Source organism: Alternaria arbusti, assembly GCF_024043155.1.
Source record: "Alternaria arbusti strain BMP 1465 chromosome Unknown scaffold_18, whole genome shotgun sequence".
NCBI lineage: Eukaryota > Fungi > Ascomycota > Dothideomycetes > Pleosporales > Pleosporaceae > Alternaria > Alternaria arbusti.
Window position 1 is genome coordinate 408,990 of NW_026249958.1, and position 13,588 is coordinate 422,577.

At 53.7% G+C, this 13,588-nt stretch overlaps 6 protein-coding genes across 6 annotated transcripts; 5 read left to right on the plus strand and 1 right to left on the minus strand.

Moving 5' to 3' along the window:
* Positions 1–1,136: 1,136 nt before the first annotated feature.
* J4E86_009764 (uncharacterized protein) lies at positions 1,137–3,465 on the plus strand (the record flags this gene model as incomplete). Its single annotated transcript, XM_051450266.1, has 3 exons — positions 1,137–1,287; positions 1,348–3,222; positions 3,278–3,465. The coding sequence occupies 3 exons, from the start codon at positions 1,137–1,139 to the stop codon at positions 3,463–3,465; spliced, it is 2,214 nt and encodes a 737-aa protein (XP_051298654.1).
* A 794-nt stretch (positions 3,466–4,259) lies between these two features.
* J4E86_009765 (uncharacterized protein) lies at positions 4,260–4,842 on the plus strand (the record flags this gene model as incomplete). Its single annotated transcript, XM_051450267.1, has 3 exons — positions 4,260–4,431; positions 4,519–4,755; positions 4,814–4,842. 3 exons carry the CDS (start codon positions 4,260–4,262, stop codon positions 4,840–4,842), a joined length of 438 nt encoding a protein of 145 aa, XP_051298655.1.
* A 628-nt stretch (positions 4,843–5,470) lies between these two features.
* J4E86_009766 (uncharacterized protein) lies at positions 5,471–6,025 on the minus strand (the record flags this gene model as incomplete). Its single annotated transcript, XM_051450268.1, has 1 exon — positions 5,471–6,025. One exon carries the CDS (start codon positions 6,023–6,025, stop codon positions 5,471–5,473), a length of 555 nt encoding a protein of 184 aa, XP_051298656.1.
* A 1,195-nt stretch (positions 6,026–7,220) lies between these two features.
* J4E86_009767 (uncharacterized protein) lies at positions 7,221–7,856 on the plus strand (the record flags this gene model as incomplete). Its single annotated transcript, XM_051450269.1, has 2 exons — positions 7,221–7,274; positions 7,332–7,856. 2 exons carry the CDS (start codon positions 7,221–7,223, stop codon positions 7,854–7,856), a joined length of 579 nt encoding a protein of 192 aa, XP_051298657.1.
* A 764-nt stretch (positions 7,857–8,620) lies between these two features.
* J4E86_009768 (uncharacterized protein) lies at positions 8,621–9,782 on the plus strand (the record flags this gene model as incomplete). Its single annotated transcript, XM_051450270.1, has 2 exons — positions 8,621–9,047; positions 9,094–9,782. The coding sequence occupies 2 exons, from the start codon at positions 8,621–8,623 to the stop codon at positions 9,780–9,782; spliced, it is 1,116 nt and encodes a 371-aa protein (XP_051298658.1).
* A 743-nt stretch (positions 9,783–10,525) lies between these two features.
* On the plus strand, positions 10,526–11,664 carry J4E86_009769 (uncharacterized protein; the record flags this gene model as incomplete). The annotated part of the gene is made up of 2 exons (XM_051450271.1): positions 10,526–10,862; positions 10,991–11,664. 2 exons carry the CDS (start codon positions 10,526–10,528, stop codon positions 11,662–11,664), a joined length of 1,011 nt encoding a protein of 336 aa, XP_051298659.1.
* Positions 11,665–13,588: the final 1,924 nt, after the last annotated feature.

Here is a 13,588-nt window from a genome sequence, read left to right on the forward strand (position 1 = left end):
CATAGAGCTAGAGTACGCCTTTGAGCGAAACCTGAAACCTATACACAAGTGGGTGTCGTCGACAACAAGTCACTGTAGACCCTTAGTATCCTAATCTGAGAGCCGCCGGAAGCGGTCGATGTGCTCTTGCCTTTGAGACTCCATTGCTGGGCCGGAGAGATCAGAAGAACGATCAAAGGACAGTTTTTCGATCTTGATTCCAAAACATGTCAAGATAGTCGTGATCGACGCGTCTCCTTGTCCGATAATACTGCGATGTGCGATGCGGTGCTTATATCGGACGTTGGGCATCTGTACGTGTCAGGCCACGAATCGTCATCATCGTACCAGTGGATTGAAATATCGAGATGCCGTGGTGGTGAGCAGTCAGGCATTTTTGATCGACCCGGTTCATTTGGCCGAAACCTGCGGAGCCGCGGTATGGCCGACATTCTGCTCGCTGGCACACAGACGTGATCGCCTCGTGTTCGCCAATATTGCTAGTTTCCAATGCGATTGTCGGGCGGCAACGTTTGCGGTCAGATTTCGTTTCCTAGACAAAGGCTGCAGAGGCTAACGAAGCACATGTTGCAACCACGCGGTTCCTAAAAGTAGCGTGGCGGAAACGGCGGAGGCGGCAAGTATCGCGTGCAGTTTGGCTGTGGCTGAGGTGCTGCAACGAGAACCATGTCTGGAGCATGTCTGAGCACGTCTGAGCACGTCTAACAATGTTGGCGGTGAAGGTCAAGGCAGCCAATAACGCAGGCTGCGGGAAGCGTCCCAAGTCACATGGACCTTGGCTGTACGTCATGGCCGCGACGCTAGCATTGGTAGCCGCGATATGCACGACCGCGGGCCAGCGATAACCCTCCTTCCTGAGCACGCGCATTGTTCGTAGTAAGCACATGTTTGTGCTGCCTCCCCAACGTGGATATGGAGACTCCACATCCCGTCACCTGTCCTTATCGTGCATCTGCAGCGTCGTGGAGACTCAGGGTGTTGGTGTGGAGAGAGGGTCCTCGTGAGTCTTGCGCTGAACAGACTAGTCATCAGAGGCTTGGTATCGATTACAGGCTGCGGCGTGTGATATAGACCTTGCTGCCTCTCCAACACCCCTCTTGCTCTGTTTGTGAGTATTCTTTCCAAGGGCAGACGGCATGGTCAACTTCACTCCCTGGCGGAAGCCGCAACCAGCGGAGGCGAGTGCTGAGAGTTCGACTGCCACATCCACCACACAAGAGAAGGATACCCCACGGCCCAAGTGGAATCTGGGGATCCTGAGCGACCCACAGACGGACGAAGTGCCTGGTAAGGACGCTCCTGCACTATGATCGATACGCGAACAAACAATTAATACCTTCTTCACAGGCTCCGTTATCCTTCTGTCCAAGACGCACAACCGCAACGAGCCGCTAGGACTGCAACACGCCCACGCACGCACATCCGCCTCGTCGCTACCCACCACACAGCGCCCCCAGCCCCTGCGAACTGCCTCGCATGGCTCCCGCCAGTCGTCCCGTTCGCGGCGGCCCGAGAAGAAGCGTACAAAGGACGGCCGCTTCATTCTGGACCCTCAGCCCGAGGATTCAGCAAATGACCCGCTCAACTGGGCTCAGGTGCGACGCGACCTCGCTCTCATATCGCTCGGCTTCTACTGTATGGTCGGAGGAGGCATGACGCCGCTGTTGGCTGCTGGCTTCAACGACGTGGCTGATACATACGACGTGACGATTCCCCAGGTGGCCTTGACTACAGGCCTGTACATGTTGGGACTTGGTCTCGGCAGCGTCGTTGCATCACCTACTGCCATCTTGTTTGGCAAGCGACCCGTCTACCTGGGCGCAATCATACTGTTCACCATTTCCTCGATATGGTGCGCCGTGTCGCCGAACTACGCCTCACTGGTGGTGGCCCGTATTGTCCAAGGCTTTGCCGTCTCTCCGGTCGAGTGTTTGCCCAGTGCTACCATTGCCGAAATTTTCTTCCTCCACGAAAGAGCGTATCGCCTGGGTATCTACACACTACTTTTGCTCGGCGGAAAGAACCTGATTCCCTTGGTCAGCGCCGTTATCGTGCAAACCCTCGGATGGCGATGGGTGTTCTGGATTACCGCCATTGTGGTCGGCTTCTGCTTCTTCCTCATCTTCTTCTTCGTGCCCGAAACATTCTGGGACCGAGCACCTAAACCAGCCAAGCGACACACTCGCGCCCGCAGTAAGAGTCCAGGAAAACACCATGGACATTTCCACCTGCCAAATCTTCATCATAAGAAGGCCACAGACGGACAAGCGCAGCACGTATCATCAATGCCAGCGACGCCCTTGCCAGCATCGCCTCTGGCGGGACCTCACGAGCAGCCTGCCAAACGCCACAAGAACGCCCATGTTGGATTTGCAGAGCCGGATCCCGATGAAAAGACTGGACACGTAGATATGGCTGACGAGACTGTACGCCATGCAAGTGTTCCGCCAACTCCTCGCTCCCCGATGAGCATTCATTCTACCCCCGGGGAGGACCCAAGACACGACTACTTTGGCCAGCTCCCGGCAAACTTGGGGTCCGACCCTGAGAAGCAAGACATTCGAGCTGACAGCGGACACCCGCCGTCTGATCCTGCTGCCGCGGATCACATCTCGGAGCAGCTGAGCATTCACTACACCGACTACTATCGTGATGCCCCACCAAAGTCGTACCGCCAGTCGCTCAGACCGTGGAACGGACGTCTTGTCAAGGACAAATGGCTTCGCGTCGCGGTCCGCCCCTTCATTCTATTCGCCTATCCCGCAGTGCTTTGGTCGTCGCTCGTCTACGCTCTCGCTGTTGGTTGGCTGATCGTGCTTTCTGAGTCGGTTGCCCACATCTACCGCGATACCTCGTATAACTTCACCCCGCTTCAAGTGGGTCTCGTTTACATCTCGCCTTTCATAGGTGGCGTTCTTGGTACGGCAGTGGCAGGTCGAGTTTCCGACCTTGTAGTACGCTACATGGCGCGCAAGAACGATGGTGTATATGAGCCGGAATTCCGTCTTCTTATGGCGTTGCCAATCGCAATTAGCACTGTTATTGGACTTATGGGCTTCGGCTGGAGTGCAGAAGAGAAGGACAATTGGATTGTCCCTACCGTCTTCTTTGGCGTCATCAGTTTCGGTTGCTCGCTGGCTAGTACCACATCGATTACTTTCGTTGTGGACAGTTACCGCATGTACGCAGGCGAGGCACTTGTCACGCTCAATTTCTCGAAGAGTAAGTCGCTCCTCAACATCACTTTGAGCATACACATGCTAACGCACCTTGACAGACGTTTTACACGGCTTCATCTTTTCCCTCTTCTTCCCGCATTGGCTTGAATCGAGTGGTAGCAAGGATACATTTTTGGCAATTGGCGGCATTCAGTTAGGATGCATGTTGTTCAGCATCCCTATGTACATCTACGGAAAGAGGGCACGCATGTGGACTGTCAGGAAGAACTTGATGGAGAAGTTTTAGAGGTATTCGATAGATTTGACTATGCGAAAAGATTGGATATGCAACAAGCAATTGTCTTCTCCCGTGAACTGCGAACAGTATTGCCGTTCGTCGTGCGAACATCTTGCATGAGGATGGTAAAGTGCCTGCATGAGGTATGATTTCTGCCAATGCCAATGTGAATGTATTCTTGCTCATCGCAGGTACGGCCGGATACAGATCGTGCCAAATCCAAGTAAAGAGAGTTCTGCTGATGAACTTTCGTCATCCTTCAAACCTTGTAGTCTGTTGTTGTGCCTAACATGGACATCAAATCGATACCTAGTACACCGCTCGTTGCTTAGACGACGACGCTTCGCCCTTGGCGGCGGGCAGTATTTTGCGCTCGACGCACCCTGCGGCCCCCGCTTAGGCTACATCAAACAGCCCCTTCAACACCAGATTGAACCCTCACACCGCCTATACCACCGTTTTTGGACTTGTTAGATATCCTTCTTGTCACCAAATAACTCGCACATACACCTATATACACAATGGTATGTAAAAGACGTTCCTTGCCCCCGAAACTCGGACCCCGCATCACTCGTGGCTTCCACGCTATCGTTGGTTGGCCGCGGCCAGGTCGTCCCTGCCCTGGCGAGCGGAAAATGGCAGCGGCGAGTGGCCGCAACAGCACAGCGCGCGTGCTTCACTTTGTCGCACATGGTGTCAACAGAGCCCCTTCACTCCGGCAGCAGCAACACACCAACCGCACGCTTCAACCCACAACAACAACCCCGCTACTAGCAACTTGACAACACACGAATCGAAGAGCAATGGATAACAGTAACCAGGCCTCCACAAACTACCGCGAAGCTTTCCAGCTCTTCGACAAGCGCGGCAACGGCCGTGTCGACCGCGGCGCACTGGGCGACCTTCTCCGCGCATGTGGCCAAAACCCTACACTGGCTGAAATCGCCGACCTCGAGCGTGGTGTTGGTGCAGACTGTACGTATCTCCACATGCCCTGACTCGCCTTCCCAGGCGTCTCACCCCCGCTGCATTCGGACTCCAAGGCTAACGACTTCTCCGCAGTTGACTTCGACACCTTCTCCAAGATCCTCAACCGCCCCGGCGGCTTCCGCGAACCCTTTGACATCGAAGAGTACATCCGTGGCTTCCAGGTCTTCGATAAAGATAGGAGTGGCTTCGTCGGCAAGGGTCAGATCAAGTACATTCTGACCAACTTGGGCGAGAAGATGAGCGAGGAGGAGGTCGATGAGCTGTTCAAGAGCACCATCGATGCCAGCAATAACGAGGTGGACTACAGAGGTGAGTCTTCACGTATCTACATACACTGAGAGTGACATTGGCTAACCCCTTGCTACAGAGTTCGTCAAGACGATTGCGGAGAACTAGGCTACGGTTCCTGCCGTCCTTGTTCGTTTCTTCGTCACCATCTTCTTCTCCTACATTAGGATTTTACGCGAGCATGTCTGAAACGGGTCACGGTTTTTTGCATGCGGATTACGTCGGCGTTGGAACTGTCTTAACATGATATATATACACTTCTTTGATATCTGCACAGTAGGGCTGCAGGGCATGGGAGTCAGATAGCTGCGAGCAGCGAATCAAGATGCACAGACAATATGATAATAAGTCGAGTAATGCAAGTCACGCATGTGCAAGTGAGAAGCTGTTGTAAACAGGGAATGCAACTCTGTTTTTGGATCCATAAGGGACGCTGTGTGCTTATAGACATGTAGGCTTCTTTCCTCCTGTAGCATGAGAAGCCTTGCGCGTTCACCAATGGGGTATCTAGATGTGAGAAGGGTGAGGAAATAAAAACGTCCCGCTGATCCACGCGGCCAAACTCCGAGCGACATGGAAAAAGCAACCGAAATCAATAAACGCCGAGACCCAGATTCGTCAGGGTAATCGTAATCGTGGTTCCATAAATTCTGTTGAGAAGCACTGTGCGTAATCCCCAGGGGGAAGAGTAGCGGAAGGTGGGGAGCCCCAGGACTCAACGGCTGACGGATCCGCCCTATGCCTTGACCTGAGTGACATTGACAGTGCCCATCCCTGCGCCGCCCACTGCGGATGCAGATGCGGGTGCGGTAGCCGTCTTCCCCATGATCATATCGCTCGTCTTGACGAAGCCACCCGGGAGAAGGAAGACGTAGTCTTCGCGCCTGCCGGACCGATCGACGGAGAACTGTTGCCAGTCTAGCTGGTAGCCCACGACCAGGTTGCACCGTCCGCAGCGCTGTAGATAACGCTTCTCGAAGCCCTCGTCGCTGGTTATGATTTCAGCTTGGCGATCTTGTCGGGTGGACAGGAGGAGGCCGTAGTGGTCTTGCGAAGCCGCGTTTTTGTTGCGACCGGAAGTGGGCGCTGGAGGCAGCGGCATGATGTGTGCAGCATCGCGCGTGTGTTGGCGTTTGGGTAAGGAGGGCAGCGGTGTGGTGGTTGCGAGTAGCAGATGGTTGCACAGGCAGTGGTATGTGTAGACTGTGTTGCTGGCCTGGAGGGAGATCTTCTCCTCAGGAGTGGGAGAAGGCATGGCGAAGTAGGCGCGGGAAGTAGTGGCGATATCCATCGTAGAGGTTGTGTGTGAGTCTATGGGAGGAAGGTGAAGTGGACGGTCCTGGAACAGGCGTGTCGGGGAATTTATGCTTGTGAGCAAGAAGCGATGCCGAGACCCTTTATATAGTCGCCTAGAAATGATGCGCGGTACCGATCAACGGAACCGTGGTTGGATGGATACAGCGAGAACGTGGGCTGGCGTATGTGGTAGTCGCGCTATGTAATCGAAGTGGAACGTGGTGGAATATGCTATGTCCGATTGGAGTTGAGACGGGCAGAAAATCGGAGGTCCGACCCTCTTATAGCTGGAGCGAAGGAAGGTCGACGACGAACCCTGATGCTGGTTCCTACGCTTGAGAACCAAGCGTACGTGGTGGGACTGTGGGGATCCTTCCTGTCTCGTCGTGCACAATGTAGGATCGCCGCCAGTGCAGAGTGCCAAGTCAATCAATAGTAGCTTGTCTGTGCAAAGGCAGAAGCGGGTGAGGCGGAGGCGGAGGCGTGTTTGCGCTGGAGGGTAATTTGTTTGAAAGCCGGGCCGGGCTCGAAACCCTATGCTCCAGCCAAGCTCAGTTATGAGACCCTCTTGGCGTGTCCTGTTGGTGGAGTAGGCGGTCCAAGTAAGCTAAGCTTGGAGTCAGAGGGTGCTAGCAGAAAGGTCTGAGTGAAAAGGGTCCACTAGGCGCTCCACAGTAGTAACGGGAATTGATAAGAGCAAGCAGTGCAGGTGGGCATGGGCTTTAGGCAGAGGATGTGAGATTTATAGTGCCATAGGCGGCCGGCGGAGGAGGAGTAAGGGCAGAGGGCGTCGGCGGCGTCATTGCAGATTGCGCGGACAGCGGCCAACCCCACGATGCGGCGTCGGCGTCCCCACGGTGCTGGACGTGCGTCTGGGTGTGCGAATCGATGTGTAGCACCTCAGCACGCGTCGCATCAGTTCGACGCGGATTGCGCCGCCTGCAACTCAGCATGTGACACGATATGAGATTGGGCCGAGAACGGGGCCCTTTGGTCGCCTCGCCTCGAGATTCCGGTGTAGCGTGGGCGCTACGGCGGTGGTGGGGTGAAGAGGTATGGCGTGCATGGTGCATGGAAGCGCACGAGGAATGTTCCGTGCGCCGTCGCCCGCTGGCGCTGAGTTGAGACTGCTTGGCGCCTCAGTGCCTGCGACGACGCTTAGACGCCATCTGAGGCGACACACGGGGAGGATGCCGCTCACCAAGGAGGTCGTCAAGTTTGGCTCCTTTGTCGTCACCAACCAGGTGCGTTGTGCCTGTGCAGCCGCTGCCGTAGTCGCAGCTGAAGCTAACTCCATGTAGGTCTTCCACCTAACACGCCTGTCCTTTGCCATAGTCAACCTCAAGCCACTACTGCCCGGCCATGTCTTGGTTTCGCCGCGTCGGGTCGTGCCACGTTTCAACGATCTATCCGTTGCCGAAGTGCAAGACCTCTTCCTGACTGTACAACGCGTGTCCCGCATGGTGGAGCGAGTCTTCAGTGCCTCGTCTCTCAACATCGCCATACAGGATGGCGTCGATGCAGGCCAGAGCGTGCCTCACGTTCATGCACACATCATCCCTCGCAAGAAGGACGACCTAGAAGAGAAGGGTGGCACCGATGCCATATACGCCATGATGGAGAGCGAGGACGCAGACCTCAGTAAGCAGCTAGCCAACAAAGAGAGGGCAGCTGGGGCAGGTCTCGCTGAAGAAGAGAGAAAGAGTCGCTTTCCTGCTGTGGACAATGATAGCCGCAAGCCCAGAAGCGACGACGAGATGCAGAAAGAGGCCGAATGGCTGGCAGAGGAGATGGCCCGCGACGAGCAAGCCGCAGGGACTGCATAAGATGGCCAACGCGCTGTCTAGGTGGTTTGTTCTTGAACCGTCATGCTATACTCGGAGATTATATGCATCGCAGCTACTGCAAGCAATGGCGTCCACATTGGACTCAAGCCTTGCCTCATACTTGCAGATGATGGATGGTGCATATGCAGACGCTTGCAGTTCAGAACAGTGTGCTTGCAATAAATGAGTGCCCTTCATAGACCCAACACCGATAAATCCTGGATTTGTCGTTACGCAGTCATCCCGTCTCCTTTCTTCCCGTCCGCTCGCTTGAGCGCCGTCATACTTTCGACGCTTCCTCGTTGTCGAGAAACCCTACATAGCCTTCGAACGCACAACGCAAAATGGCCTATTCTGCACGGTAAGAAGCACACCGGGATTCGCGTCAACATCTGTACCTTTGCCTGCGGCGCAGTCGCGTTTGCTTCCGTTATGCAGGAAATCTTGGCGCTGCAGCCTGCAGCCTGGATTGCCGCCCCAACACCGCGCCTTCTACCGTCGTGTATATCACGCTACCACTGGTAACATTGTCCTCGTTCCTCGTGTCTTCAAGGAATAATCCTTCAGCAGTCGCCCCAGATCACTTCGCTCAAGGTCGCGGGTTCGTTAGAACTCTGGGTCTTGGCGTAGGTACCCTTTGCTGTGTAGTACCAAGGTACCGCTCAGTCGATAAGCTGATCAACTTCAAATTGTCGGCCTCCTGCGAATATTTCAAACCATCGCTCACGATCTCAACATCCACAGGTCGTCGTTACAGCAAAACAATGACGTCCTCTAATACCGACTCAGACTCTGATGAAGTCGAATTCCTACACGAGACATACAAGGGAAAGGAAGTCATTACTCTCCAGGACGAATTCGAGCATGCCAACGACACTGAGCAGACGTCTCGCAACTACTCATCACCATCTATGATAGGCTTCCGCCTGCTCGATCTTCCCGCGGAACTGCGAATCCACGTATACTCGTTTCTGATCCCATACAACATGGAAATTACATTCGAGCGGTATGGATGGTCGAGTAGCAACGAACCCGACTGGACCACAAATGCCTTCCGAAAGGACGAAGACGTCTCATACAAGATAGGAAGCAATCCATATTACAAAAACACAAAAGTGCGCCGCTATAACCATTTTACGGTCGAGACACAATTATTCCGAGTGAGTAAATTCGTCTCCAATGAGACCAAGTGTAAGTCATCCCGTTGGCTCGTATCATTTTGTACTAACACTTCCAGCGGTTATGTATGGGTCGAATACCTACAACTTTACTGTACATGGAAATTCCATGTGGCCAAAGTCACTACGGGGCCCGTTCGTCTTTGGACCTCTCGGTCATCCCGATCGACTCCCTCTACTACGTAACCTGCGAAGCATCCATATCGACGTAATACCCGATGTCGATAGCCACTGGGCGGTTAAGCGTCAGCGATCAAGACTTGAGTATCTTGTCGAGATTCTGAAAGAGCATGCAGATGACACCGACCAAAAGTCTCTTTTGCAAGATCTGAAAGTTGATTTCCAGCTCGTCTCACAAGACAAGATGAAGAGGATGCTGCGCGATCGTCCTACCTGGCAGCAGGTCGTAAAGCCTAGTATTCCTGAAGACACTGGGAAGTTCATGTTCGGTCTTGAAAGCCTGGCATCCCTTCGGGGTATCAGAGACGTCGAGATCAACGGACTACCAGAGTGGTACACCAAATGCCTACAGCTAGCTATACAGGGCAAGGGAGGAGACATTCAAGAGACGGACTGGCCGCTCATGGAAGTCAAACGTCGTGCGAATGGGAAGCGCAGGTCGTCGAAGAAGTTGTTCGTCTCGATTCGCAAATGGCATCAGCCAACGCTGGATTGGAAGGAGTTTGCTGAACGTAACGACATCACAACCCCAGCTGACATTGACAAGTTCTGGACAGACGAGACGTAGACTTGGCTGGTGTGCATGCTTATCTTACTCAAACAACGAGGCTATGTACACTAAGCTCCTGTAACAGCGGGGTCTGAATCATGCGATACATTGACACAGACATCCTCAAGACGCGTGGGTGTATCAGCAGGAAGATGAAGCAGCTCGTTGCGCTCATGGTCATATATGATCGTACAGCCTCGCTAGGCCATGTATTCACAAGTTTCGGTGATGATGGTCCTGAAAAGTGACAGTATTGACCGATTCAGCTTCAATGTAATGATGGAGTTAACAGTAGTTGGAAGCATTTGAGGGAGGAAGCTCTGCGGATGACGATTCACATGTGACACAGCTGCTGCATCGGCTTCGTAGCTGGCATGAGTAATACCTGAAGAGACCACGTCTTTCAACAGCTATTCCATCGCTTTTTGGCCTGCTTGAATGCAGAGATGACTGCGTGTAGACGTGTGACTCTTGCTGTCTTACTCCATCCATGAATGGTACCTACAGGTATGTGGCTTGCCCCACGTTTGCGGCTTGATTGGCTGGCGAGCATGACGCGAACTACGACCATGACCTAATGACTCCTATCGCGCCGCGGCCTTTATCGCCATCTGTCCCTAAACACATGCTCACTGGGTAATAGACTTCTGTCTCCTTGTCCTCTGTTCAGATATCTATCTACTACGATCTCGTAGCATCTCCCTTTGTTGAAGCCCATCCCTACCACGCCTCCCGTAGTTCGCACCCTCAACGCCACCACAATGGCCGTCGGCGATATTCCCTCAAGCCCTCAGCAGGCAGCTGCCCCGCCTCAGCCCATCGACATCGAAGCGTGGACCGAGCAAGCAACGGTTGCGCTCAGCTCGGTGGCTATATCCACCCCTGGTGATGCGCTTCAGGGTACCTCGGTTACGCTTGCGATACCGCTCGAACATGATGCGCCTGCCGCTGCCGCCCACCCCGTAGGTGCCTCGGCAGCTGCAAAGGAGGGTGGCTACTATCATCGCAAGGAACCACTCCGTCGCGACAGCTTGAAGAGGCGTGAAGCCCTGCTCCGCGGCAAAGAGGGGTCAAGGCGCAGGCAGCGTTGGGAGAATGGTACGTTGAGGGTCTGCCCCTCCCCATTCCGCTGGAGACGCTTCGCGCATCACGACACCATCTCCTGATCTTCTCATGCACTGCGATAATTCATCGTTCAAAGTACGCGTCAATTGATTTCTAGCCAGATCGCCTCCTAAACAACCCCTACGCTGAGCCTCCGCTGCCGAAGGACTGGGAGGTCCATCCTACCTACACGTCCAAGAATGTACCCTACTATCTCGCTCCGCTCTGGGACGCCGGCCTCAAGCGCCAGTCCAACGAACGCAAGACCGCCGCCGTCGCCCAAAAGTCCGCGACCAAGACTGTAGCCAACAAGCCCACAACTCCCGGTGTCGTACCCAAGGAGCTGCGCGAGAAGCTGAAGCGATCACGCGGTGCCAAGGGTCTGCTCATGGACCTTGAAGGCGAAGTGCGCAAGTTCGTAGAGGGCTGGGAAGAAAAGGAGCGCAAGGCAGAGCAAGACGGCCTACCTGCCGATCCGGACAGCGAGGACGACGAGATCGTCTTCGTTGGAAGGAACGGGCAGATGAACGATCTCCGCTCGCCTACAGAGGCTGAGGCTATCAAGAAGGAGCTCATGCTCTTTGAGACACCCGAGGAAGACGTTGGAGGCAGCTTCGGACGTTGGCTCGTACACCACATTGGGGTCTACTATGGCTTGAAGACCTGGAGTGTCACTGTTGGCAATCCAGCCAGGCGCGAAGCCTATGTTGGCCTAAAGGGTGCGAAGCTCCAGGCTGGCAACACTGGCAGCCAGGTCTGTGGCACCTTGCCTCGACCGCTCTATGGCTTGGTATAGCTTGCTCATGGCCTCTTGAGCTCCTTCAAGATCTGTCGCGCACTCCATGTCTGTTCATTTGGTCTGCTTCACTCATGTACACGGCATGTACATGATTCTGTATCTCGGACTCACACCTTTTCATGATTTTTGTCGCCGCTGCGATTCGCATCTGCATCTACATCTGCATATAGATGGATGGGCCGTAACTCTTTGAATCACACATCATGTCCTTCTAGGAAGCTTGACTGAACAATTAATCGTGTTGCTGATGCTATGCTCAATTGGAAGTAAGGCTGACCCAAAGCTCGGTCGCGTAGCACAAAGCAGGGCCAACCTCTTAGCTCGGCTTTGTGCTGTGCATGCACACATGAGTCGCGAACGTTAGGACCATGCTACGTGCCCTGACTCTCTCATAGACTTGTTCTTCTAGGATCACACAATGTTGTCAGTGGCGTTTATGCGTTACTTCGCATAAGAAGATCGTCTGCAGGAACGATCCTTCCGATGTAATTCGTTCGTCATCGCATCGAATGTCCTTGTCGCGCAACCCCATACCTGGACAACGTCCCGCTTTTGCAGGTGGCATTACATTCCACAAGACAAGAGTGTTCCTATCGGAAATGGATCGAACATCCTTCCAAATGATAGTCGAGAGGGGTGGTCTTGGCGGATATGTGAGTTGAGGTCGTACTTTATAGTCGAAGTCCTGTCTGGTTGGTAGAACCATTGAACGCGTATGTTCCGACTGTGTTCCTTGAAAGCTGTCAATACGGGTCGCAATAGTTCAAAAATGGGGGTCCAGAGGTTGAGTCGGATGTTTCTCTGGGGCAGTCGGATGTAAAGGTGGAAGTCGCGTTTATGAACGATGCGAAGTAATTGGTCAACCATGGCCTGCGCTTCGGCCGGGCTAGCAACAAGGTCCTTAACGGGGACCTCAACAATCAGTCCTCTCAGTACCGCTGTAGGCTTGAGACCAACTTTGAAAGCATCTGCAGTGAGTAGCCGGATTGCCTCAGAAAGCGTCGTTGCGAAGAGGTGGCGGTAATTCGATCCTCCAGGTACCATCTTGTACCACATCTCCAGCGCCTCGCGCGCGGTCTCAATTCCAATGTAGGACTGTTTGATGAAGTGTGGAGCTGCTTTGTGTCCCATACATTCCTCCAAAGTTCCGAATTTACAATAGCAGTCTTCCTTTACAAGGTCGCACAGGTGGCTCCAGGACTTGTGCACAGGAGCGGTTGCGCCGCCATTCGCGCTCCAGAGCTCTTCATAGATCATTTCGCGTATCTCACGTGGCAAGAGACGTTGCATCTCATCGCAAAAGGCCATATTCCAAGCTCGACTGTGAGATCTTACAGTGGCTCGCGACGTCCTTGGAAGAATGCGTTAGTGTGTTGTATGTTTGAGAGCGAAAACAATGCATTCTTCCACATACTTCGCGTATAGAGCACGCTTCTCGACCAGAAGCCGCATTCTTTCCTTTTTCAATTCTTGAAGCTTGTTGTTGATGGAACTTGTCTGTTGCATAGCCCTATTTGTAGATCAATCCATGTACTCGCAAAGGTGAAGGTAGAGCGTACTCTTGTAATTGTTGGTACGTTCGCCATGCATCTTCCTTCTGGCGATTCTGCTTGCACCTGCATGCACTCATCTTGTTCATCTGAAGTAGTGACCACGACAACGTGTGAATAGTATCTAGGAACCGGGGATGTGTTTGACCAGACCGAGAAAGATCAGAATGTGGGAGAGCAACGTTCGTTCGGGAATCTCAGCTAGCCATGCGGACGCGGCTCCGGGATGAGGGTAAATAGGTCACCACTAGGGCATTGTGTTAGCACGTACGCCCTACACCGAATCACATGTGCAGCGACAGACGCATGCATATACACCACATGGAGTGCTCGATGTTTTGGAGGATCATTAACAATACGTTGATTCATGA